This window comes from Tachypleus tridentatus, chromosome 13 (assembly GCF_004210375.1).
Source record: "Tachypleus tridentatus isolate NWPU-2018 chromosome 13, ASM421037v1, whole genome shotgun sequence".
Lineage (NCBI taxonomy): Eukaryota > Metazoa > Arthropoda > Merostomata > Xiphosura > Limulidae > Tachypleus > Tachypleus tridentatus.
In genome coordinates, this window is record NC_134837.1 from 159,691,352 (window position 1) to 159,719,053 (window position 27,702).

General features: G+C 32.1%; 1 protein-coding gene across 4 annotated transcripts; it reads right to left on the reverse strand.

Annotated features, from left to right (window-relative positions):
- Window positions 1-481: 481 nt before the first annotated feature.
- LOC143236048 (GSK3-beta interaction protein-like) lies at window positions 482-13,811 on the reverse strand. 4 transcript variants are annotated; one of them, XM_076474292.1, is made up of 3 exons: window positions 13,587-13,804; window positions 11,889-11,944; window positions 482-2,547 (listed from the first exon to the last, which is right to left on the reverse strand). In XM_076474292.1, exon 3 carries the CDS (start codon window positions 2,513-2,515, stop codon window positions 2,126-2,128), a length of 390 nt encoding a protein of 129 aa, XP_076330407.1. In that variant the 5' UTR covers window positions 2,516-2,547; window positions 11,889-11,944; window positions 13,587-13,804; the 3' UTR covers window positions 482-2,125. The 4 variants fall into 4 exon arrangements, 3 of the variants coding, with proteins under 3 accessions (XP_076330407.1, XP_076330406.1, XP_076330408.1); XR_013019433.1 differs by lacking the exon at window positions 482-2,547 and adding an exon at window positions 4,255-11,004; XM_076474291.1 differs by lacking the exon at window positions 11,889-11,944 and having other exon boundaries at window positions 13,587-13,811.
- Window positions 13,812-27,702: the final 13,891 nt, after the last annotated feature.

Sequence of the window (27,702 nt, forward strand, 5' to 3'; positions counted from 1 at the left end):
AGAATTTAAAACACAGAAAAGATTGCTTGTCCTTAGTCTCTGTCCGTCTGTCTGTGTAGAAGGTTGAATATGTTATATTGGAGCCTTATTGCATCATTGTATCTCAGAATGGCTGGTATGGGTATTTCCAATAAATGTTTTCTCAGATTGTGTTGATTTTTTTAATTTGTAGTAATATCTTGTTTAATTACTTTTCATGTGTTTTTGTTGGCTTTGTGTGTAGTAGTTTAAATTTGTTTGTATCTGATAAGATATTGTTCATTAAATTCTTGCCATTAATTCACTTGTACTCTGGAAGACAAAAAATTTGCATATTGTTTCACACATTTCCAGTGCATGCATAAAATGTCCACTTCGAATTACAAAACATTTTTATAGTCTATTAACAAATACAAACAAATGGTTTGTAAATAAAGAGCCATCTTCTATGCTTGTATAAAATTTTCTAAAAAACACTTGAATTAAAAGGCAAAAGAAACTATTTGGCCTATCAAGCTATTTATTTTTTTAATCTTAAAATTTGCATACAAAACTACAAAATTTGATATAAAAATTAAAGCTGCATTGGTTGGAATCATAAGTGCCTATAATTGATAATTCTTAAAAAACACTGAAAGTTCATAATATTCTGTATATTCAATACTAAATAACATCGTAAATCATTAAAAGAACCTCACAATTTTTAATTAGATACCACAGAATTATTATTACATCAATAAAATACATATATATGCCATTAAGTTGCCAAATATTCAACTCGAACATTAAAATTATGTACTTTAGTTACTTTTTGTTTTATATTATTGTTGACACCAGTTGTATAAATAAACCTCAAAATACACAGCAAATATCAGCCTGTTGTGTTATCTAATTATTTGTACATTAAAAATCCTGAAAATCACAAAACGTTACACACAGCTCCGTAAATAAACATAAAACTTAAATGGCAAAAGCATAAGCATCAGTAGTTCCCTTTGAATTACTGGAAAGAAGAAAACAACAAATTAGGAGCCTAATATATTCTTTATATTACCAATATAAAAAACAGAAAGAATTTTGGATGACACTGAATATATTGCAAAAACAAAACATGGGTATACAATTATTTTGTATACAAGATTAGTACAGTTTTATCAAAAGATACTTCCGAATATAAGTATTTTCCGATTTACAAAATTGTTATATAATTAGACCATAAGTTTAATTAATAAGCTAAGTGCATATGATATATATATATATATATATATAGTGTAAATGCAACATAAAACAAGTTTACTATTTCATACGAATGTATGGTAAAACTCTTGGCACCTTCAGCATGAGGAAAAATAGTATGTTACTCTCACGGTTTATAATAACAATTTTGAAATTTATATGCAAAGGTAAATTAACTATCCCATTAATTTAAATATATTCCTATATGAAACTTTCAAAAATTTTTACTGTAGAGTTTATAAATTTAAATTTTTCTTTAACAGTTTAGAATACCCATTATCCTATATAAATGCATTCTCCACTATTCTTTACTGTTCTGTCTAGAGATACATTTGCTTTGTAGGGCTATCAAAATTCATTCAGAGAAAATTATTGATAACAATACTAAAAATCCATAACTTCAGAAATGCCCGTAGTGATATTCCCATAACCAAAACACTGGTTATTTTACTGTTAATCAATCACTTATTACTTTTAAAAAGTAAACATGTATGAATTTCCAAGCAAATCTTGAGTAAAATATATTGTAAATTTCTTGAAAACTTAACAAAAATAAATTTTAAACTGAAACTTAGAGATTTTACTTTTTCTGTGTGTCATAGCCATCACAGTTGTGAAATATCATCTATGCTTATGGCTATTGGAGAAAATTATCCAGTTCCTAAATTTACTTTGCCCTAAACATCTTTAAAAAAATGTACTAGCTCTATCTGCATGTTCATGTTATATTAAATATTAAATTTCTGTTACTAGAATACACCTGTATGTACAATGAAAGAAGTACTAGAAGACTATAGTTGAAAATAATGAATACAAAATATTTCCTTCTAAAATACTATTGTAATAAATAAAAAATATTTCTGATAAAATACCAGTAATGTTCCATAAATCTAAAATTTTCAGATTAGCTTTACTTATTATTCTTATCTTCCATTTCCTTTATCTCATTTAACTTGCAAATAAGTGTGTTTCCAAACGTATCTCTATATAATGGACTGTATTTGTCTAAAAGAGCATACGGAGTTTCAAAATAAATGGCATCATCACTACAGTCTGTTTCAGCTTTGGAATTGAATTCATTACCAACAACACAGAATCCTCTAGATGACATTTCTACACATAGTTTTTGTCCTTCTTTTGTTTCAATGTTTAAATATACAGCACTTTCTGTAATGGGAAGAGCTGTCGATATGTGAATTTCTTTGACAGCAAAGCTCACATCTTCAACAACAGCTTGACCTTCTGCCTCCCATCCTGGTTCATCAAGCATGTCCTTCCCAGTGTTGCTATTATCAACCATTATTTGAAGGTTCTTTATCACCTCTTAAAAGACTAAAATAATAAGTTAAGGAATCATTAGTCTACAAGTTTCTTATATTAAATCAACATTTAACACAATAATTACAATCTATGAAAAGAACTGTAAGCCAATTTTTTGTTTTTATTAATTTAGCAGTAAATACAGTGTTTTTATGATAAAGTATAACATACAACCACCTCTTAAAACCAAAGTAGACAATTAAGACAAACAATTTGTTCACGATAAGAAACAACATATACAGAAAATGAATGCAATCAGTGCAAAGGAAATTCACTGAGGTTATATCGCTCAATAACCCTTGAAAGTACATTCTTGCTTAATATACTATAATGATTAAAATCACACACAAATTAATTGTATGATGATATTTTAATAGATTAACTTATCACTTTACAAATGCATATATGTAAAACAGTATGTGAAAATGTGGAACCTGGCAAGGTCCTCTCATATTTATGTGATTAAACCTCTATTGTACAGGTACAGCTTACTTTTTAAAGTTTTCTTCCTCATAAATCCTGCACATATTCTTAACTGAATAATAAACAAAAATAACAGAACAGATATGCCTAACTCTATTACAACACACTACTTACAGTTAGTAATTAAACATATGTACTTCAGTGTTTCATAACAGTAGCTGAAAATTCCAAGAATTTTCTCATTGCTAAACTTTATTCCACTCATTTCATATTACAGTTACCCTTTATATTATATATAATTTCTGATTGAAGTATTTAATATGTATAAACATATATACACACACACACTTCATTGGAGGATGTGGTTTAAAGGTACATTATACTAAAAACTTAAGACAAGCTACTGCCTACACCATGAAATGGATGGAAATCATATTACAACTCAAAATAATTGTACTACATTTATTTGATAAAGGTACAAGTATGGTGACTTTCAAAATGAATGCTGATATTTCTTAATTAACAGATGCAATATTTATAGTATGGAGCTGAATTACTAAAATAAAATAATATTTAATGCATAATAAATTATTGGGTACTTTTATCATGGATTATAAATGTTTCAAACTTTAAATACAATGTCAGTGCAAGTTTATAAAGTTTACGCATGCTCTTAGAGGATTAGGGTTTTTGTTTTTTTAATTAGATGTTAAACAATACTGTACACGTTGAAACTGACAATGATGACTTCAAAATCCAACTGTACATACATCTTAGCAATTTGATGTTTGTATTCCAGAATATTTTTAAATGCACCAAAACATTACTAAACTATGGAATAATATTTAAATAACATAAAATACCTTTTTGCTATTTACACCATACAAAAACTGACCAAACATTTGTTGAAAAACATTATACAAGTTAAAACCAACATAAAGTGTTAAACCAGTCACAAAAAAAGAGAAGTTTATGTTTTTAGCACCATATTCATCCTTTAGGTTTAGCCAACCATTTCTGACTTGAAGGAAAATTCTAACAAAACACTAGTACTTACAGTAAACAGTTATGTAAAATGATAGATGAATAGTTTTTGTTGCTACTTTTATAGTTATGTCTATTTCAGATTACATACTATACACGTACACTTGTATGACAAAGATTCTTTTGTGTTATTCTACAGATGCATTTCACACTGTGTGTTATTCTATGGTACCTTAGTTTTCATACCTTTCTATATTCATGAACATATAGTATGATCAGTATTCACATGTGCACCTCACTTGGTTGCTAGATAAAACATATGATATACGTAGGAGCAATAATTTGTGTTGGGGCTTTTAGTAGTCTCATGAACATGCAAGACATCTCAGATGACTGAGCAGTTTATATATTAGTGAAAAAAAAACAAATTACTTTTAGTACAGCTTCAAGTACAGCAAGGCTAACACATAATACACTAATAAACAAAGCACAATGAATGAATATTATATTTTGATATGATAAGTTTGTAAGCAGCATCATTAGTGTAAGTGTTAGCATATTGAAAGAGAGAGAGAGAGAGAGTGTGTGTGTGTGTGTGTGTGTGTGTGTGTGTGTGTGTGTGTGTGTGTGTGTGTGTTTATTTATTTATTATAACCATAAACGTTTAAGTTAAAAAAAAACATTAAAATTAAACAAATTATGCTGCATTTTTTAAAAAAAGAGCTTACTGTACAAGCTACAACACAGGAAGATGAATGACTTGGCAAATTTAACTAGTTAAAGTGTAAGATAGAAATCGTAAAAGGAAAGGTAATTTACTCTGGTAAGAATAGGTAACAGTGTTTTCCTCAAAATGGAGCAGTTGGAACAAAACAGCATGTACAAAACATATGACTAATGGGATTAGAATAATTGTACAATAAACAAATATAGGAGAAATGGAAAATACTTAACTGTTTTCACAGGTAGCCCAAGACTTCAGAAGAAAGGAGTGGGTTGAAATTAACACCAACCTATCTCTATGAGAAAGAATACAAGAAGCATCCAAGGAACAAACCTCGAACTATGATAAGTAGAAGCAAGGGGAAGGAGTAAATGCATCTTGAAAGACAAATTATACAAGTAACAAATCTTACTTGTTAGATTACTAAACAAGTCATCATTTATATGGTGTTAAGAACTAACCTCTCTCCAAGTTAAGCATCTATGGCAAGATGGAAGCCTGACAGAAGGTGAGTTCTATACCAAGAGATGCATTGGAGCAATTAAGCCACCATGACAAAGGGATGTTAAAAGGAAGGTAGAGATGCAAGGTTAGATAAGAGAACACATCTTCCAATGATCCCCCAGTATGAATGACTGATAGCAATCAAGGCTTCTAGGGAAAAAAAATAAAAGTACCCACATGTAAAACAGACACGTCTTGAACAACAAAGTTTCCATTTTATAACTACACAAGGGATATGACTGAGACCACCTATGTTGGAATTAAAAAAAAACTCACAGGTGGACAAGGAACAGTAGAGGTGACTTGAAACCTAGACCAGCCAGTCCAAACAAAAAGGCATCTTGAAAAACAAAAGGTAGTAATTACCAATTCCTGTTGAGACAGAATCGAGAGAAATCAGAAAAACAAAATATTGAAAATGAAGGCCCAGAAATTGCACAAAACAAGTAGAGGTATGCATGATCTGGCCAAAAACAAATGAATAAATGGATTAGGTAGGCCAAAGGGAAAGGCACAGAACTGGGATTTGAAGGCCCAGGAAATGCATGCACTAAATAAAGAAATATATGATCTCAGTGAAAACATAAATAGATGAAGCTAAGCCATAGCGAAAAAACACAAAACTGAAAGCCATAACCATTGAGAACAAAATGGAAGAAATATAAGATCCAGGGCAAATGGGAATGTGAGGAAAAGCATTTGAAATGTCCAACCTCAGTAAGCACAACAAAAGAAACAGGGCCAAATTCAAACTAAAAAAGTCATCCTTGTTGAACAGAGGATCAATTTGAAGGTAATTCAGAAAAGTTACTGACAGGGTGCCAAACTTCAACCTCATAGATATAATGAGAAAAAGATAAGAATAAAAGTTCTAAGTGGGATGAGAAACAGGTTTTATAACTCCTACCATCAATAAAGAAGACACTATATCCTGAAGATAATGAAGATGCAGAGGATTATTAAGAAGAGCACAGGAAGGACAACAATGAGAAAGATGAGATGCAGCATAAAAGAGGAGAGAGTCATCATGAAAGAAAACAAACATTCAGAGCCCCACAATTCCTGGAGAAGGAAAAAAACAGAGGATGGTAGAGTTGCAGAGGAAGACTCTTGCAAGACTAGAACCTAGTATCAACTCCAATAAGAGCCATGATAGTTAGGGATGATGAACAGAAATTAGAGAACAAGAAACAGGAAAGGGGTAGCTTGATGTGACTCCCAAGAATGAGTTTGGAGCCAGAGGTATCTATGGACCAGCAAAATGGAAAACCGAGGGTTCAATAGATGGTTGCAGGTGTCAACCAAAGCCTGGGGTTTCAAAAAAGTTTAAAATATCTCCAAAGACCAGGTCTCTAAGCAAATGGGTGAAATAGAGATTATGCATATAAGAAGATGAAATGCAAACACCTAACTGAGGAGATTACAAGAAAAAAAAAAGAACTAGGTTGAAATAGAGACAGAAGAGAGAGAAGTTGAAACTGGCTCACAGCTGTCTTCACAGATCATGCAATTGACTATAGTATTGTTGGCTACTTGATCACCTACAGTACTTACAGTTGTTTCTTACAAAAATAGAGTTAGAGATACTGTTGTAATTGTATTTAGGCCTTATTACTATTTTTTAAATTTATATTTCTTGAATAGACATAACAGTTTGCATCAATTCTCAAGGCTTATCATATTATGCAGTGCATGAGAAGTTTGCTGAAGGGTTGTGCATGTTTGCCAGAGACACTGTAGTATGCCTCAAGAGCACTGGTGACTTGTGTAGAGATGCATAAGTGGTAAAGGTCAAAAGAAGGAAATAAAACGTTGAAAATTAACTACACATAAAAAAGAGACAGACTGAAATTACAAATATAAATCAAAAATATTTTAAAGATATTCTACAAAAAAAACTAAAAGGTATGTTTTTGTTTTCCTATTTTCTAGTTTTAATCATTTCACTGCATTATATGTTGATGATAATAGCTCCAATTAGTGATTTACTATATATATAGACACACACACACACATATATATATATACACACTATTTTAACAGTTAAAAATATTCAAATTATAAAAATCAAACTTTTCAGTTTAGCCTAAGAAAACTTCAGTGAAATAAAACAGCTAAAATTTTACATGCTATAACACAGTATGAAACAAATTTGCACCTATTGCTGTTCATTTTAGCTCTACAAGAAACAGTTAATGTGATCTCACACTATGATTTATTACTTTTGAAGCAAGAATTACTGCTTCAATGGGTACAAAGTACATCATAAAAATATGAAATTAAAGGGAAACATCTGAAAAAGGTAAACAACTTGACCTGTTAAAGAAAATAATTTGAAAAATTCTGAGCAATACTGCAGTCAATGCAGAATGAAAAATAACGTATTGGGTCTATCTCAGCTGTTCCATCCTCTAGCCTAAATAAAAATAATTAATAAAAAAAACTTAAAGCTAGTCCTTATAATTCATATACTTAAAGCTTTTTCTTAAACTCACTTAAACTTACTGCCTCTACAGCACCCAAATTCCAACCACCCTGTTAGAAAAATGAAACTGTCTTAGCTGAAGATGACTCCTACTCAACCAAAACTTATACATGTCCCTACTCCAACTATTCTCACTGTTAAACATGAAAAAAAGTAATGAATCAACACTATCAATTACCTTTACCCTCTTTAACATCTCAATCATATCCTCTCTAACTTCCTTTTCAAAAGAAACAAATTCCAAGAGATCCTAACCTTTCCTTGTATGACAACCCCCTCTATCCTATGCACCATTCTAGTAACCCTTTTTTCAACCCTTTTTGAGATTGCAATGTCATTGCTAAGATAAGCAGCCCAAGACTGAACACAATATTCCAAATGTGGGCTAACCTTGTTAAGTGACCTAAACAAAAGAAATTATAACTTCTTTAGAGTTGTATTCAATCTAAAATCTCATTTGCCCTACCATCAGTAACAGCACACCCACAAATAGCTCTAGAGAATAAACGACTATTACACTGAGACCCCGTTCCTTCGTAACACTATTAAGGATTTTCCCATCCAAATTTTCATTTCACTGTATATTGATAATCTTTCTATGGTTAGTGTTATAATACATAAAATAGTAGATATAGTTTTGTATGCAAAAACATTAACTTTTTATATCGGATGGTTGAGAAAGTTATGAAAATAAAATATGATGACTAAAATGAAAATAAATATTTTTACTCATAGCACAAAAATCACTTTCACTCAGACTGATTCAATAAAGGCTGTAAATTAATAAAAGACAAAGCTTTATTATAATACTTTAATAAAAACATTAATTTTTTTTTTAAAGTAATGTACTTTTAACATTTATTAAAAAGTTGAAAAATTTCATAAGATACATTTAGTAAATTCAAATTCATGGTAGGTATTGTTTCATAATTAAAAGTTTGGTCAAACTGATCAACTTGCTTATTATATAGAGGTGACTGATGTTGGAACTCAAAGGATAATCAAGTAAGCAATATTAGTTTTTCCAATTATTAGATTTCAATTATTCTAAATTTTGAGTTCCATGTCAGGATAGTTAATTACTCTAAAGTAATTGATTATTGAGCCTAATGTATGGACAAAATTCAAATTCCACTAATGGCTCAGCTCTAATAATGTTACCAGTTCACATCACTGATACAAATACAGGCTTTTAAATGTAACATTACATGAAGCTCCAAGATTATGATGCATGAAGAAATGGAATATGTGTGCACTAATTCATTATTTGTAACATCCATTCTTTATTTTGAGAATATGGGAAATTTTTAAACATTCAAAACATGATTTAAACTACTTAAACTAAATGTCAATCCAACAATCCATCTATAGTATCTCTTTCTAGTATTTTCGTCATCTTATTAAAAGCAAGAGAAGCAAAACAGCATGTGGTACTTCAACTGAGGCATCATTAGATTGGTTGGTTGGTTGATTTGGTGTTTTATGGCACAGAGCAGCTAGGCTATCTGCACCAAACATCAAGTAAAAAGTTAAAATTAAATTTAGTAAAATTCATAAAAGGAAATTAAGATAAAACAAAAAGTTTAAAAAACATAAATAGCATAAAACCAATGTTTACATCTAGTCTCCAGCTGTAAGAGAAAACTACAGGAATCAAAAATTTTTTTACTGACTTTGGAGAGCTAGCAAGTCCCTCTAATCACTTTTGAATGAAAAAGGGAGACATTTGCACTAAAGGTTTGTCCAAAAGAGAATGTAGTACAAGAAACTAAGGTACAACAGGTGTTACAGATGTTGAAAATTGCTGTTCGGAATCTTCAAGATATGGTCATTTACCTATGGACTGTTTTTCATTATTTTATTTAAGTTTTTATTTGGAGGATCCATAATAAAAAAAGGAATATTTTGGTGCCCACTGAACCCATCCACCATGAAACCCTATGAGGGGACACACTACAATACCAAACAAGGACACTGCAGCAATGCCAGGGTTTCATGAGCACTATACCCAAACACCAGCATCAGATACAGTATCTATAACTCCTGTTCAGAACATCCAACACTGGTACTTGGTTGACCCTAGCCCAAGCGAACCCTCTGACTGATTCAAGGAGAGCCACCCCAAGACCATCCATCTACAGGAATTCAAGGCTGAAGTGGTGTGTTAGGGTTGGACCCTTCAACGACCAAGATCCTCTCCTCCCCTTCACAGGTTACCACACACAGCAAACACATGGATGGATGTTTAGATCCCAGAGGAGATAAACTGACAGAACAAAACTTTCCCTGGAAGGTCCCCTGACCACGTACAGGAATCCACACTGAGGGGAGCATCATTAGAATGATTTACATGACATTAACCTTCTTGTTCCTCAAAATTTTCGTAACTGTAAATAGAATCAAAACTAAATTGCTCTTTTGACCACAACTAAACAAACCAAATTTAACATCAGTATTCCCCTCACCTAAGGCATAAATCCTTTATAATAATCCAAATGCACTGTTTAACACTTCATAGTATTAAATCTCAATTATCCATGATCTGACCAATTAAACTGTAAAGGATCTTTTGGGTGAGAAAAGCATTATTAAAAAAAATTAATTCATCAGTATCATTAGAAAATGCAGGATTATATACCACAGCCTAAAACAATGCATTATTCATTAACCTATACTAAAAACTTGTGGATAAAAGCAAAGCAGAAAATGTTATAACACATCAACCACACTACATCTGAGATATCCAGTGTCATCAAGGTCTTTCACTCACTGTTAAAGCTTAAACCTTATCAGGTCAGCTAAAATACAGGACTCAGTAGTGGTCCAGGCATTACATGATATATTTTTAACACCTGTTATTCACTTAAATATATTAATTAACTTTACTACCATTCAGCAGAATTGGCAACAAGCTAGCTGTATTCTCATTTCAAGAGCAAGTCAAGCAACCACACCACGAATAAAAAAAAAAAAAGCTACATTTGAAATTCTTACAACCTGTTAGTGAAAGTAAAGACTATATGTTGTCTACACTATATCTGCTATACCTAGTAACAATGAGATCTTTTACTTACCAGGACTCATCAGGCAGGTTGGGATAACACTGATCAACAAAACTATCAAAACAGACCATATGTCTGAGAACTCCACACTAGTCCCCCCCCCAAACAGAAAAATTGGCATCTACCAACACTTTTTGCTTTTTATAACTAAGCTAGTTTTCTATCTACTTAACATTTCCACCAAACCCATACATATATTACCTACACATCAGAGAGTTTACTGAAGATCAAAATGTAAACATATTGTACATCAGCCAGTATGCCCTCAACCAGCAAAGGTGAAGAACCTATCAAAACCGTGAAAATGATAATTTCTAATTAAATACTAATTTTACAAATTATTTTTTAAATTATTCTGAAAATAAATTTCAATACTTTCTTAACAACATCAGTTAAATTAATAAGTCTACACATTATATCTACATGTAGTTCCTCCTTATACCCTTTTGAAAATATCAATCATATTACAGGCTTCTAGTTATTAGGAATTTCCACAGTATTAATACACCTTACAAAAAGATTTGTCAGAATCCTCCCTATATTTTTGAAAACTTTGCAATGATTTTTATTTTCTTAAAATAAATCTAATCAATGCTACGTGTTTTGTTCTCAAGAAGTCTCTCAAACTTCTCCAAAACAGCTACTTATTCAACACAAACAAAAATTAAAAGAAAAACCTCAAGATACCCTTAAAGAAACTGATCAATTTAATATTCTCTTCCTAATCTTCATTAACAAAAACACTTCTTAAAAATTGGTCTGCACTATAGATATTACTTTCTTACACAAAAGTTCTTTTCAAAAGTCCTTAAAGTCTAATATTTTCCTCAACTACTTTTAAATAGAGGCTGACCATTTGAATCAAATTTTATATTTCAAAACAAGAAACTTTCAAAATTTATCTTTAACTTAACGTGTTTTTTTTTGGGTTCTTTCCTCTTATCTCTAGAAGACTTAAGATTTGCATGTTCCATTTCAAAAATTATTTTTGTTTAAATTTTTAAAAAACAAAATAAGCATTTTCTGCCAAAGACAGTTAGTTCAGGCAATGCTATCAAGGTGACTGTTGTTATATGATATATGATCAATAGCAGCACTTAGTCTTATGAAAATAAATATATTTAGCCACCATTTCGTAGTGCAAATAGTAGTAAAGTCATGTTAAGCATACCTGGGCTGGCTCCTAGATCTGACAGTATTTGCCAAGGCCTGGTTTAGGACTAAAAACTGGAAAATAATCTCTTACCTTCCAAAAGAAGTACACAAAAACAAACATACAAAATTTACTATGTTTATAACTGAAAAACTGGCAAAGGATTTCATATCTTCCAAAACAGGTACATGAAAATCATGAAGTTACAGAGCTTGAAGACACTTTGATTGTATAGTGGTGAAGTAAAAGCTTTTTCTGTTCCTTTTTGAATTTGTCATTTTGCCTGGTTTATTGTTGTTGTCTCTACATCTTCAGTACCTTTGTACTTCTTGTCTTCAATTATGTTGATTTTTATACTTAATTCTTTAAATATTACATCTCCTTTAACTCATCTCTTAAATTCCTGGCTTATTTATAGATCTATTTTCAATTTTCTACAAATTTTCAATTGTTTTTTATCTAATTTTCTGCTTCTTCTTAAAATTTAGTCAAAGTTTTATTTTATTTTTGACTTACTGACATAATAAAATAAAGAGAATGTAATATTATATCTTAAACTTACCAGGATTTTAGTAATAGGTATATCATTATTAGCAATACACATTTTCCATGTCCATCTTTTAAGCAAATTCTGTTCATTATTCAGTAATTCATATTGGTTCCATACAAAAGTGTGCAATTGCTTGAAATGTTCTTTCTTGTGGTATTATTAGCATTAAAATTAATATTTCTTAAATCCTTAAAAAGAAAATATTTATTTCACTGTTTATTACTTTATGGATAGTGCAGTCAGTCTTTACTGCATATAAGTCATCTAATCGTTCATTTACACAGTTAATAAAAATAAAACCTTCACATTTATTCTTTCAAATCTTTTCATAAACAATTAACTTACTATTAGTGTGAAGGCTTCATGGCCACAAACACATTTTTGTACAGGTAATTACATTACTTGATGCCAAACTTCACCCAAATTTTTCATATGGTTTAAACTTATATATTAGGTTTTACACAATACAGTAGCCAGTTATTCAGTCTCTTAAATCTGTTTTAAGATCCCCCTTCCTTTTATCTGACCTATAGCCTAAACTTTAAAAGTCACACAGAATATACTGGGTAAAATTTTTAATATTCCTCTGATAGTTCCTCTTAACATTGAATTTAATTATTCAATAAACAACGAGTCTTTAAAATTAACGTTTTATCTATGTTAGTTTTATATCATATAATAAATGATGCATATACAGCCCTTTCAAATGTATCCACATACTTAGATTCGTTACACAAGCAAAACATTTTAATCATACTAAAAATAAAAATTTAAATGTTAATTTATTGTTAGGACTTCCTCTACAGAAACACAAATCGGGAACGTTTTTGAGTTTTAACGAGATTAATCAAAAGATCTTACCATTACATCTGCAGAAATTAAGCTACTTAAAAAAATAAAACGAAAAGTACTAGTAGTACCACTAGTACTAACACCTATAAATTACTAACAAGTTCAAATTGCATGCAATAAAGTTACAACTTAAAACTTACCTTACACTGTTACAGTAAGAACTTTCTATATGTAAACACGCCACAATATCACAGTTTATAATACTAGCTTCAATACTATTACTGTAACATTAATAATTATTACAAACTCTTTTTATTCGTAAAGGAACTAAAAATAAAAATAAAATCTATAATATTAATATCGCAATTACTTACTTAGCTTCGGAAAAACTGTAAAACAACTTCTAAATAACTGTTTGCAAACGAAGTTCTTGATATATTTCACCACCCAGAACTTATTCACATATTTCCAATTTCACAACCTTTCTAATGGAATGATCTGTTAACTTTCACTCTATCGTCAACTTCAAATCGTATTTTATAATCCAACAAACAATATTCTACGACCTATCGATATATGTGCTCCTTACTAATATTTTTAGTAGTGGCATCTGGTGGGAGATAAGTTTTATGACGAACTAATTATATAAGAGGTAATATCTTACTTGTTAATAAATTAATTATGGTAATGTATATATTCATTTGAAACGAGATACATAAGACGTAATTTATTGTTTATTTAAGTTCTTATTGTAACATGAGATTACAAGTACTTCGTACATTTGATTATAACTTAACAGAATATATTATATTTAAGGACAAGAAGCTTATTAGTCCATTCAGGTTGTCTCATCCAGTAACAAAAATAAACAAAAACAAACAAGCAAAAACCAACTTAATGTTAATTCCTGTCAAGGAAGTATTTTTCAATTCTTCTTTTGAACTGGACCCGATATGGCAAGATAGTTAAGGCGCTCGACTCTTATTATTAGGGTCGTTGGTTTGAATCCCTGACACCAAACATGCCCGCCTTTTCAGCCGTAAGAGCGTTATAATGTTACGGTTAATCCCACTATTCGTTAGTAAAAGAGTAGCTTAAGAGCTAAGTGTAAGGTGATGATAACTAGATGCCTTAAGATTCTAGTTTAGAGACGACTAGCGCAGATAGCCCTTGTGTAGCTTTGCGCGGAATTCCAAAACACATCTTTTAGCCTTTTTCCATCTGCTGCATCCACTAATTCTAAAGGAAAACCATTTGCAAAGTCCAAAGTACCTGTTGAAAATCTAAAGTTTTCCTACCTGAATCTTATCCTATTAATAGTTATATTGGTATCCCCTTGTCCTACCATTATCACTATCAAGTACGAAAAGAGATGATGTATCAACTCTATAATTCAGTTAACGATTTCAAACAATCTTATAGGTGAAAACGAGATTGAACAAGATGACTGCATTAATTCTGAGCTTGTTAAGAAAAAAACTGGGAAGTTTAAGGAAGGATTAGGCTCCTAGAACAGATGATATTTACCCAGCGGTTTTGAAGGAGGTTAAAAATTTAATATGTGAGCCACTTGCACTATTTTGTATCAGTCGTTTAATACTGGGCAGGATCGTTTTTTGTTTGCTTTTTTAATTTTGCGCAAAGCTACACGAGCGCTATCTGCGTTAGCCGTCCCTAGAGGGAATGTAGCTCGTCATCACCACTTTCCTCTAATTCTTCGGCTACTCTTTTACCAAAGAATAATGGGATTGAATATCACATTATAACGCCTCTACGGCTGAAAGGACCAGCATGTTTGGTGCGACAGGGTTTTGAACCCGCCACCCTAATATTACTGAGTAGGTACCATATGATTGGAAATTAGGTAGTGTAACTTCTCTTTTCAAACGAGGTGATAAAATTTTCCCAGTAATTATAGAACCATTAGCCTTCCATCAGTTGCGGGATTTTTTTTTTTTTTTGAAAGTCTTATAATTGATAAAAGCTGTTTTATAAAGTCGTTTAAACAAAGTTTAGAATTTTATTGGATAGTTAACATCATTTCAATAAGAAAAAACATTTTGACTTTCTTTCAAACTGTTACTATTTACGTAAATGAGAATAACACTGAAGATTTGATGTATCTGGATTTTTAGAAAGCATTTGACAAGGTGCCATGTAAAAGGTTTGTAAAAATATTTATATAGGAAAATGGGATGAGAGCTAAATTAATAGATAAATGGCTGGATGGAAGAAAACAGAGGGCTATTATAAATGGAGCTCATTCAAACCACATTAATGTCAAAAGTGGGGTACCTCAGAGCTCAGTCTTAATACCTTTGGCGTTTTTGAATTACATCAATGTAATATATGAAAGAATGGTCAATAATATACTTATATTTGTTGATGATATTAAAGTTTTGGATGTTGTTGTCTGTGAGGAGAATGCTACTGCTACGTTAATAAGGGATTAACGTGTCATAGTTGGTTTTAATTGCAGTAAATACAAGATAATGCGTGTGGATTATTAAAATTTGGTTAGAACTATTCTTAACGGCATTATGAAAGAGATATTTTAGGCAATCTAAGCAATGTGTTGTTGCTAGTGGTACGGCATATAGAAGTTTAAGTTGCATTTAAAGAAATATTGAATGCAATGCAAATCTAGACAGGTTAAAATTTTGTTGTATAGGTCGTTATTCAGGCCACATTTGCACTATTGTCTTCAGTCTTGAGCTCCTTACCTTAGGAAGAGCATTTATTTGTCAGTGAAGTTCGGAGGAGGGCTACTAGAATGGTGTCTGGACTGGAGGTTATCATACAATAAAAGGCTAAGATATCTGAGATTGTTTTCTTTTGAAGAAATAAGAGTTAGAGAGGATTTGATTGAATTGTCTAAGATTGTAAAAGAAATTGATAGTGTTTATGCATCATATTTTTTCATACTTGTCAGTTAGAATAGAAGAACTAGGGGACACAAATATAAATTTTGGTAGGTAGGAGTCATCTTCAGCTAAGACAGTTTTATTTTTCAAACAGGATGGTTGACATTTGGTAGGAGATGCCTTTGAATGTTGTGGAAACAGTAAATTTAAGTGTGCTTAATATAAAACTTGATAAATATATGAATGATAAGCACTGGCTCTAACTTTTTCTCAAAATTTATTTATTAATAGTTTTAGTTTAGTGTAGAAAATTGAACAGGTTAAATGGATGAATATGTTCCATAGTATTCCAAAAAATTAAGTTATTTTAAATATTTCAATCAGATCCCCTTGTAAACTGTCTTTTTTTTCAAGGTAAAACAATTTTAAATACCATACTCTGTTCGGGCGTGACAACTTTCCCATTCTTCGTATTAATCTAGCAGCCATTTTTTGAATCTTCTCCAATGATACAAAAAACCAAGACTAAACACAGTAATCAAAATTAGATCTAAAAGTGACTTATACAATGACATTATAAACTCTTTAGACTTTAAATAAAACTTAGAATCCTATTACCCTTACCATATGAACAGTGTACTGCTTGGAAGGCTGTAATAGATTGATCAACCAAAGCAGCAAGACTATTTTCTTCAATACATTGTAAATATTTTTTATATCAAAATTAGATATATAATTTCAATTATGATAATTTACATGCGTTCAGTTACATTTATTATAATTAAAATCCAATCTCGACCAATACACCAAGTAATTAGTAAAAAAGTAATATTCTCCTCGCAGCAAGCAATACCCAATAACTTACTATAAACATCAAATGTAAACGTGTTAATAAGTCTCTCATAGGCACTTTATCGGATGACCTCTGAAAATCCACATGTACCAGATTCATACTTTTACCCACATCTATGAAAGCCCTAATATCTTCAAAGAATGTTAAAAAAGTTATTAAACCAGATATTCCCTATTAAACCCACTTTGACAATTCAACAAGTTTAAAACGTTGTTAAATTAATTTGCAAAGCATCAGTTATTATATTTTAAATACTTTTCTCTCCTCTAATGTAAGATTAATAAGCCTTTAATGTGGTCTTCTTGTTTTATCATGTTCCCATCTAGAAACTGTTTAAGGTTAGGTATATTACTTGAATCTCCATTTCTTCTCAGATGATTAATCAATATTAATAACCCTCGGTTCGTGATGAAGGCACCAACGATTAATTAACATTTAAATTTTGGATGATATTAACAAATCGATAAATAAAACATTAATATTTAAGTTATTATGTACAAAGAATTGTCCACTGTTTAAGTACCTAAGTATGGCAGAACTACCTCATGAAAGTTATAGTTAATTCGTGAGTGGCAAAACGTCCGTAAATGAAATATATGAAGAGAGAAAAGTTATCCTAATATAGCAAAAAAAGACCAACAAAAAACGCAATAATTGTATATTTTATTATCTTACAATACATGTGTTTTGTTGTTTTTTGAATTAAGCACAAAGCTACACAAGGGGCAATCCGTGCTCTGCCCACCACAGTTATCGAAACCCGGTTTTTGGCGTTGTAAGTACGCAGACATACCGCTGAGCCACTGAGGGGTCTGTACATTTGAGTCTATTATAAATGTAGTTATACCTTGAAATATCATGTTAAGAATTAGAATGAACAGTTATACACAGAAACAGCTAAAAAATACAGGACGATCTCTACTGGACTCGCATAATTCTTCACTAGTATAGACTAATCCCAACTGTTGTTGATGCATCTAAGAACAGTTGAGAAAAGCTAGAGGTACTACTGGTAAATGATTTTTGTCTTTCCAAGTTGTTTCCACAGCAGATGAAACCGTAGAAACAAAATAGTGAATAACGTAATTAACGGAGAAGTTGTAAGCCTCTTCATAAGGGAAGATGAGCAGTCAAGGATCATGAAGAAATCAGGGCTGTCAGAATCCACAAACGAACCATCGCTAATGTGGACCACTCCCTCAAATATTTAATGTAATTCATTTTCCGAAATAATTGTATTCAATTAAGAGTTAAAACGAAGTGGAAGATTCTGGTTCCACTTTTCTGACTATCTAAAAGGAATCAGACAACTAAATATAGGTGAAGGAGCTTTGTAATAGCTCAAATGATCGGCTGAGATGTCAGTTACAGCATCTTGATCTTGTCAGAGTTATCAATGGTTAAAACAGCAACTTGACTGAAGGATCAATGACTGAAAGGAAGTAAAATTACTTATTTTCAGAGCTATCGAGTGATCTAAGGGTTAGTTTTGTTTAAACTACGTTCAGTTATTTTCATCTGATCATTACAAAGCTAAGACACTTTGATAATAACAAGATTAATGGAACTGAAAGGATGTTATGATCCTCATTTACTGAGTATAAGAAAAATTTTCAGTGGTGGTATTTATCTTTGACACCTTGCAAGATACATTCACAGTAATCATGTAATCAGGATGGCTGATGTTATTTAAATGCAACCACTTACAGTTGGAAGGACTGATAATTATTGCTAAAACCCCTAATACATTTGAAGGTTAGAAGGATATTGTAATTTTAGCTTCCCAAACACTCATATATTAGATTTTGTATTGAACATTTTCAGAATGATGTTAATGTAAAACTACCAGAACTTGTATATAGGTAAGAAAAATGTTTATATAGCCTATACGCACAAGTACATACGTGGCTTCCACGTGAGCTGTTGTGTGAGTTGTGTTCTTAATAAACATATATTATGAAACAGATCACTATAAATATAAATGAGAAAGTCCTTTTCTCACTGGATTTTACTTTTATCTTTTGTTCTGTGACATGGGTGTAATGGATGGATTGATCCACGAGTGGTTGTGTAATATTGTGATAATTTGTGGCTATCTCAATGAGTAATTGATTTTTGTTCTGTGGGGTATATAATGTATTTATGCTCTAACAGGCTGAAGATGCTATGATCTATACTGTATCGGACAACATGGATATTAATAGAAGTAACCTATATTGATTACTATGATAAATGGAACACCTGCCAGAAGCAGCATGTACAACGCTATTACAATATGTATAATATATTGTTATTTGTATATCATAATCATATATAAGAATGTTGCCATTATTTATCAACAACCTAATGGCAATATATGTGGATCAATAGATATTTTTGTGCCATTACATATATGGGTAAATGTTGCATGAAGATATTCATGAGCATTGCAATACATAAGTGATTCAAATACACAAACAACATGTCTGTCAAGCAACGTGTGAAAGATAATAAAAGATTTGAGCACAATATTAAGAAACCGAGATATAAAGTAAAGAGTGATATTAATGACCTGTTAATTATTGCCGGAAGATAGAATACATCCAATGTTTGGATTATTGACGGCTTTCAAAAAAAAAAAAACTTTTGTTTTTAATAATACAATATTTGGAAAGTAATAGATATCTGTTGAAAGGGCCCGGCATGGCCAAGTGTATTAAGGCGTTCGACTCGTAATCCACGGGTCGCGGGTTCGAATCCCGGTCGTACCAAACATGCTCGCCCTTTCAGCCGTGGGGGTGTTATAATGTGACGGTTAATCCCACTATTTGTTGGTAAAAGAGTAGCCCAAAAGTTGGCGGTGGGTGGTGATGACTAGCTGCCTTCCCTCTAGTCTTACACTGCTAAATTAGGGACGGCCAGCGCAGATAGCCCTCGAGTAGCTTTGCGCGAAATTCTTCGGATTTACAATACTAAAGTCAAGGGTTAGATTCACCTCGGTAGACAGCAGATAGCCCAATATGGCCTTGCTGTAAGAAAAACACACACACGCTGTTGACAAAATAATAGTAATAGGTGAGTTCATACTGTGTATAAAGAAAACAGCATTACAAGGTGTATTTGGAAACTATAGTGAAAATACTTTTGATTGGACCATATAAAATATTTAGTAGTTGTATAAGTTATCTCAGGAGTGTGAATTACACATACACTAGCTGACATATCATACCAAAAATAAATTTGGTATACCCAGTTTTCCATTTTATGATGTGGTATGTTCTATCATGCAGATTTAAATATTTTATGATGATATAGTTCTACTAAGTATTTTATTAGCATTTACATTTGCTTCCATACAAACGGTAGGCAAAGCACAGACAGTCCATTGTGCAACTTTGTAATTAATTACAAAGAAACAAACAAATCTATACAAAATGCAGTTAAAGCACATGCTTTCAGATATGGCATGAAGAAGAAAATAACAAGCATTCAGACTTGCTTTGAAGTTGTTCCAACCTGTAGTAAACTTGCATCTGAAAGAATTCTTACAGGGATGAGATGATTGTGATGATGGATTCCCATGATCGCAAGCTATAGTTGGTATAAAAGTACTTTCAGTTATTCTCGAAAGAAAGCCTTTACAGGGTTATTTTTGTACTTCCCAAATGGGCTCAAGTTTTGTTTTTATAACAATTGGTAATGATGGAAGAGATATCGGCTACAGGTAGCTGCATTACCTGTTGCCACTTATATGAATTCGTTTAAACCAGAAATGTTGGCTGGCCAAATGCATAACCCTCACAAAACTTGAAGGATGGATCATTCATAGGTAAACGATTTATTGCCTACAGTTGATACACACATACATGAGTATATACAAGTATTTAAAAATAGCACTTGAACTTCTGAGCAGTCAGAGTCAAGTTGACTATAGATTTTTCAATCCTGAGTTTTGGCTTTTATGATCAAATTAATTCTATGGGTTATTTTGACTTAACTGGACTAGCCAGAGGTTTCACACACATTCATTCTACTACCCCTCTACCTGTAATCTCACATGAAGTATTCAAATTTGTTCGATGACAAAAGTACCAAAAGCTGGGAAGTCTCTAAGCCTAACTACTTCTGATGTAGATCTTATTGAACAGAATATTCTGTTCAATGGGTAATACATTTCTTCACATTTTGCAAGTTAAGTTTCGTGAATACTGAATACACCTGGAAAAACGGTATATTTGGAAGTACTAAATAGGCTATTCTGATTGCTTAAGTATACCATTAACACTAGCATCTATGTACATGGACTTTTCTCCATGACTATCGCAGTGTAACGATGACCCTCAAACTACCACCGTATGCAATAACTGCTTATCAAGATTGTACACGATTGTTACCATTTTAGAAGCCTCTGAATTTACAATGTGGTATACAAAACATATTAGGTGTCTCTTTTTCTTTCTTGTTTATGTAAGAAACATTTCAACTTCACCTACAATGCGTGCATTTTATCACATATTATGTTCATTGTTGTAGAAGTTATTAATTCTAATAATTGTGTCTAGATATAATACGTACTAAACTTTAATATCAGTATACTGTTCTCAAGATATAAAGCATTTGACACTGCTGTAGAGAATTTTCTTGTATGAATTTCTGGTGAGTTAGTCAGTGAAAATTAAATTTGTTTTCCTTTTCTCACGCAAAAATGTACAGAATGTTACTGCACTACGTTCCATTACAACAGTTTGAATGCAAGTATGCATTTCATTTCTGTCTGTAGAGTATTTTCTCAAACACTTGAAATCTTTTGGTCTCCATTAATAAATATTCGATAATTTTGTTGTCCTTCATGGCCAAAGAGAAGCTTCAATCAATACCCACCATTGTTTCTATTTCCGCCAATGAGTGACTGAGACCGAAACCTTTTATTCCACTATTTGGTATTGCCCTCACTCACCGAAATCCTGGCCAATGGATGGAGCCTGACCCTTTCAGCAAGGATTGAGTCCATGGAAGTTAATGGATTTAAAAGAAAGGGAAGATAAATTATGTGCTTGCAAAGCAAAACCACACAGTAGTTCCCTAAATATATTACCTCAAAAATCTATAGAGAAAATGGCCATGTTGATACAATGAAATTGTTATGGATTTTGCACTAATATAGATAGCATCATATATACATACCATCCTCTGTGTATTTTTTACATACTGAATGTGAAACTGAGATTCACGGAACTGTGTGCAAACTGGAGGATTATAGAAAGCTCTGATAAGACGACAGCTTCGGTAAAATTCTTTAGCCAAAGCACAAACAACTCATAGCCCAGTATGGAATGAATGAGGATAAACTAAATTTAAAGTAAAAACTGTCTATCTACTTTCAAATAATCGGAATAAAGAACGCAGGAGGTGTCCAATGCCATATTACACTCGACTTAAGTTGTTGTTTCATGAAGAGTAACTGTTAGCTTGTTATCAAAGAGAAATCCTAATGACTTAGCTTAATATACCAAGAAACTTACTAATGAACATCCTAGATGAACCTTTGGATTAGAAATGTATGACAATGATTTACAATGATGGAAATTAAAAACTGTGTACAGCCAGTTCTTGGTAAGCGAGTTGTAAGATCAATAGGGGAAGGGACATGTAATTCCCATCAAACCTCAAATTTTGTCCCACACGAGTAGAAGAGTTGGCGGAAGTGAATCTCATTCAATATTCTCTGTGTTTATATGTCTGGTTTGCTGGGCTCTGACTCTATCTTTCTAAAAGAGTATGAGGTGGTAAAGTTAGAGAATTTCTAGAAAGTTTGTTTGTTGCATGAGGGCTCTCTGCGCTAGCCGTTCCTAATTTAGCAGTGTAAGACTAGAGAGAAGGCAGCTAGTTATCACCACCCACTGCCAACTTTTGAACTACTCTTTTACTAACGAATAGTGGGATTGATCGTCACATTATAACGCCCCACGGCTGAAAGGTATGTTGTAGAAAGTAATCCACGTTCTTTGTTAAGTTCATCTTGATTCCTTACAGTCAATGATCCATTACAGATAAAGTTAATATGGGAAGCGCACTGAGCCCTTAGTTTAAGTAAATTTCAGCAGCATGTAATCTGACAGTATTTCCAAAGAGTCATTAATAAAGGGTAAGTAATTAAAGTAGAATCAATCCCCTGAAATAGTTACAAAAAGATAACATTAACTATTTCGCCAATCTATATCCAAATGATGACAAAGTGATCTTTGACACGGAAGTCATCATCTTCCTTCCAAGAAATGCAAGGGGAGGAAAATGAACAGTATAACAGATAAATGGTAATACAAGCCTAGCATGAAGCATGTAGATTGGCATGATCTCCGTGTTTAATAGATATATATCATGATAAAAAAAGTTCCACAGATCTACGTCCCATCTATAAAACTCTCTCATTAAGGTGGACCATGTTTATTCAAATTTCCTACGATAACCAAAGGAGTTTAAAACTGCTTGACATCATCATCAAAGTCCATATGATTAAAATTATCTCCCAGTGACAAGTAGACAAAATACATAGAGTGATGGTATACTCAATGAAGACATGGATAGCAACAATCTTCATTGATATATTGAGTGGAATATGCGGTCATATTATTCTTCCATAAACAAGTCAATCACGCAACCTTTTCTTTGTTACTAGTAAAACTTGCAAGTTTCAGAATTTTTTCTTGTAAAAGAGAAATATGTATGGCAATAATTTATGGCAAAGCCTCAGTGTACTTTGTACTAACATGAAAACCTTGAAATCTTCATTGCATAACTATAATATTTATATTAGCTTTGATTTTCAACCAACTCTTTTAGTTTTCATGATTGTAATTCTATCTACATTTTTATCCTCTGCTCCTTGTCTCTTACTAGTTTATTTTGAGCATTACCGAGAGTAAGGCAGATGGAAAATAGTGTAGTTGATATAGTGTCTGTAACTGAATCTAGCTATTGTGGGTTTTTCTCCAGTGCAACTAACACTGATAAAAGAACAATAACAAGTGTTTTTGATTGTCAAAACCACTGAAACGATGAAGTAATCAGAGAGAACTTGGAATGTATAGCTAGATTTTAGATTGCAAGTTACCTGTGCTTGAAAATATTAAAACCCTTGTCTTTTGTACTTAGATTAAATTAATTGCTCGTGTACTCTCGTTTAATACTTCAAACAGAATTTTGTTACATAAATAAAATATAACTTATTTTACATAAAATAAAAATATTTCTGAAATCTATTTGTTTATTTTGGCTTTATGGCATGTTTTTTGTTTTCTAGAGAATACTTAATTGACTAACAGTTTTGACAACAGGATTTTTCTCATAAAACTCTGTATTCTTGTACAGTTAGAGTTTCTGGGAATTTGTGCAATGCGAAACGTTTAGTTATTTTGCTTAATGTGATTTTTTTTTCATTTCGAGATAATATCACTTATGATTTTAACACTTCATTTTAGAAGTAAATAAATAGAAAATACCACACAGAAGAAACCACAATTATTAACGACTTGCCGTTTCTCGTTTGTTTGATGTAAACCACAAAATTACACAGAGGGTTATCTGTATTTTGCCCACCTCAAGTAATGAAGCTTTTAGCGTTATAAACCCTCAGACATTTCGGTGAGCCATTGGAAGGTCCACTTGCTCTTATAGAAACGCATTAAGTTATATCCGTGTCACTGTAAAGATGCTAAGATAAAACGTCTGTCCAAAACTTTTTGCAAATCGAAAATTTTAAACTACATAAATAAACAAATATGCAATAACATTGCAGCGCAAATTATTTAAATCATATTTCATGAATTGTTATTTGAACAGAATAACGAGTTTCTGTGAAATATTTCCTGTAGTAAATGTGTGAGGGGAAAAACAAAGAAACATTAACTGTTTTAAATATGCAAAAAAATTAATCAATGAGAGTTGTATTCGATAAGCAATGTATAAGGAAATTGAAGATACCTTTATCTCTTTGACGTATTAATCAATAACTTCGATTTTCTTCCTAATGCAGAACACCAGCTTTTATGGAAAAGCCAAGGTATATAAAATGAAGCAAATTCTCGAACTGATAATACAGCTATAAAAATAATAGAACACACTTTCGTTTTACGGTACTTGCTACTTGATTGTTTGAAATTAAGTACAAACTACACAATGGGCTATCTGTGCTTTGCCACCACGAGTATTAAAACCCGGTTTCTAGTAGTGCGAGTCCACAGCCATACCGTTGTGCCACTACGGGACTTCTAATAACAGAGAGAAAAGAGTTTGCGTGTATTTTTATTATAACAAAGTCACACAGAGTTATTTACTACGTCCCTCGAGGGAAATCGAACCGGTGATTTTATAATTGTACATCCGAAGATTTACCACTGTCCCACCATGGTGCAACAAGGTTTTTCAAGACATATCTGTGGGTCACTTTTTTCTGAAAATACTAAAACTTTAAATAAAACTAAATCCTACTGACAACTACAATATCAATTCGAAAATATTAATCGCATGACTTTGAAATTTTCATCGCCTGGAAAAATGATAATTTTTAATTAGTTACTTTGTTTCAACCATACTGTATCTATTAATCCAAAAGTTATCAACTTATGTTTATTTCGTTCACGAGATGCGGATTATACACATTATGTAATGCTGAATAATTATATACACTCGTTTGGTATTACTCTTGATGTTATGACTGATTAAACATATGGTATTACTCTTGATGTTATGACTGATAAAACGTATTGATTAAATTTCTACATAAAATACAGATTGTAATCTATGTATAGCAGTAACTAGTGGGATTAATTATTATATTGATGGTTGTTTTTATGTGACTCGCATGTTATTAAGAACTTTATAACTAACACAGTCATGAGTTAACATGCAATTTGGTGCATAACTAGTTTAGAAAAAAAACGTGATTAGAAAATCGATGGGATATAGATTGCGTTTGTAATTTTACGGTTAATAATCGCAGTTAAATGACTGTTAAACGATATCAGTTGTAAACTGAATTTGATATTCTGATTTGTCACACATATTATAACAAACATGTATGAGTGTTTGTTTTTGAAATTCTCGCAAAGCTGCACGAGGGCTGTCTGCGCTAGCCGTCCCTAATTTAGCAGTGTAAGCCCAGAAGGAAAGCAGCTAGTCATCACCACCAACCGCCAATTCTTGGACTACTCTTTTACTAACGAATAGTAGGATTGACGGTCACATTATAACGCCCCCACGGCTGAAAGGGCGAGCATGTTTGGTGCGACGGGGATTCGAACCCACAACCATGCATAGGTATATTATTAAAACCATAAAAATAAATTGTTATAAAGTAAATGAGGTTCGTGCAGACCACACACTTATACACACGGCAGAACCCTGTCATAATAATTAAGGTATCTGATATTTTATTTAGGAAAGAGAGATACGTCTATGGCATGTTACACTATATATATATATATGTTAGGTAAAATATCACGGATAAATTACATTACATTTCCTATGATATGATGTTCAAAAGAAAAATACTAATTTCCCACTGTAGTCAAAACACTGTAGATACTATAATTCCAACGTTACGAAACGGATTTCGATGCATAGTGGACAAAATACAGATAGCCCCTTGCGCAACGTTTTGCTTACCTACAAACAAACAACTATAATTCTAAGGCTATAATAATATATATTAAACAAAAAAATTTCCTATTCTATTTTAAACGACTTCAAAATCTTAGTGATCAAATAAAAAGAATCAAAAACGTATAACGTCTCCTTTAAAAACGATTATTTATAACCTTCCACAGTAAGCATAAAAACTAACAATATCAACCTAATGAAGGCTACTCTTAAAAGTATATATGACTAGTGAATTAGTTTGTTTTTGTTATGCAAGCGTATTCGTGTGTGAGTCTTATAGAAAGTGCTAAACATATTTTAATGAATTTTTCTAAGATTGCGTGCTTATAATGATCGTGCACTTCCTAGTGTATTGCAAAATCTAAATCATTATTTGGCATAAGTTTGTATGTGTGTGTGTCTGCTTATAAGTTGCGAATTCCTAAAATAAATGTCACTGATCTTGGGATGTGCCCTAAGGGTCCCTCGAAAGTGACGTAGAGATCTGTGTTTGGATCGGACTCCTCTGTCATCTCAGGAAAATTGTTTGTTTTTTTACATTTCGCAGAAAGTTACACGAGGGCTATATGCGTTAACCGTCCTTACTTTAGCAGCGTACGACTGGAGAGAAGGCAGCTAGTCATCACCATTCACCACCAAATCTTGAGCCACTCTTTTACCAACAAATAGTAGCATTAGCCATCACATTATAACGCCCTCACGGCTGAGAAGGCGAACACGTTTCATGTGACAGGGCTTTGAACTCGTGACCCTCAGATTGTAAGTCGAGTGCCCTAACCATCTGGCCATGTGGGGCCTCCTCGGGAAGACCATATGTCTCTACCGCGTGAGTTGTGTCCGCTTATAATGGTCGAATCACTGGATCAACTGCGTGTAACCAAACTTGGTATATACCCTTAAATAAGCTTCTATATCTTTTCCATGCGTTCAACAGGTACATCAACTGTATCTGAGAAACATCACTGTCCACGTTTTCAAAATTGAATATCATTGATGAACGAAGCAATATTTTCCTCTCTGTTGAACTTATAATAACATACGATGTAAAGCAACTAAACATTTTTAGATAATTATATTTTTAGTTTGAAATCTAATCGTCTCCAATGTTGTCAAAATTACAAAAAAAGTAATTGATCA

Coding starts and splice junctions, on each gene's coding strand:
- LOC143236048 (XM_076474291.1), bottom strand. CDS start 2,515: ATGGTTGATAATAGCAACACTGGGAAGGACATGCTTGATGAACCAGGA.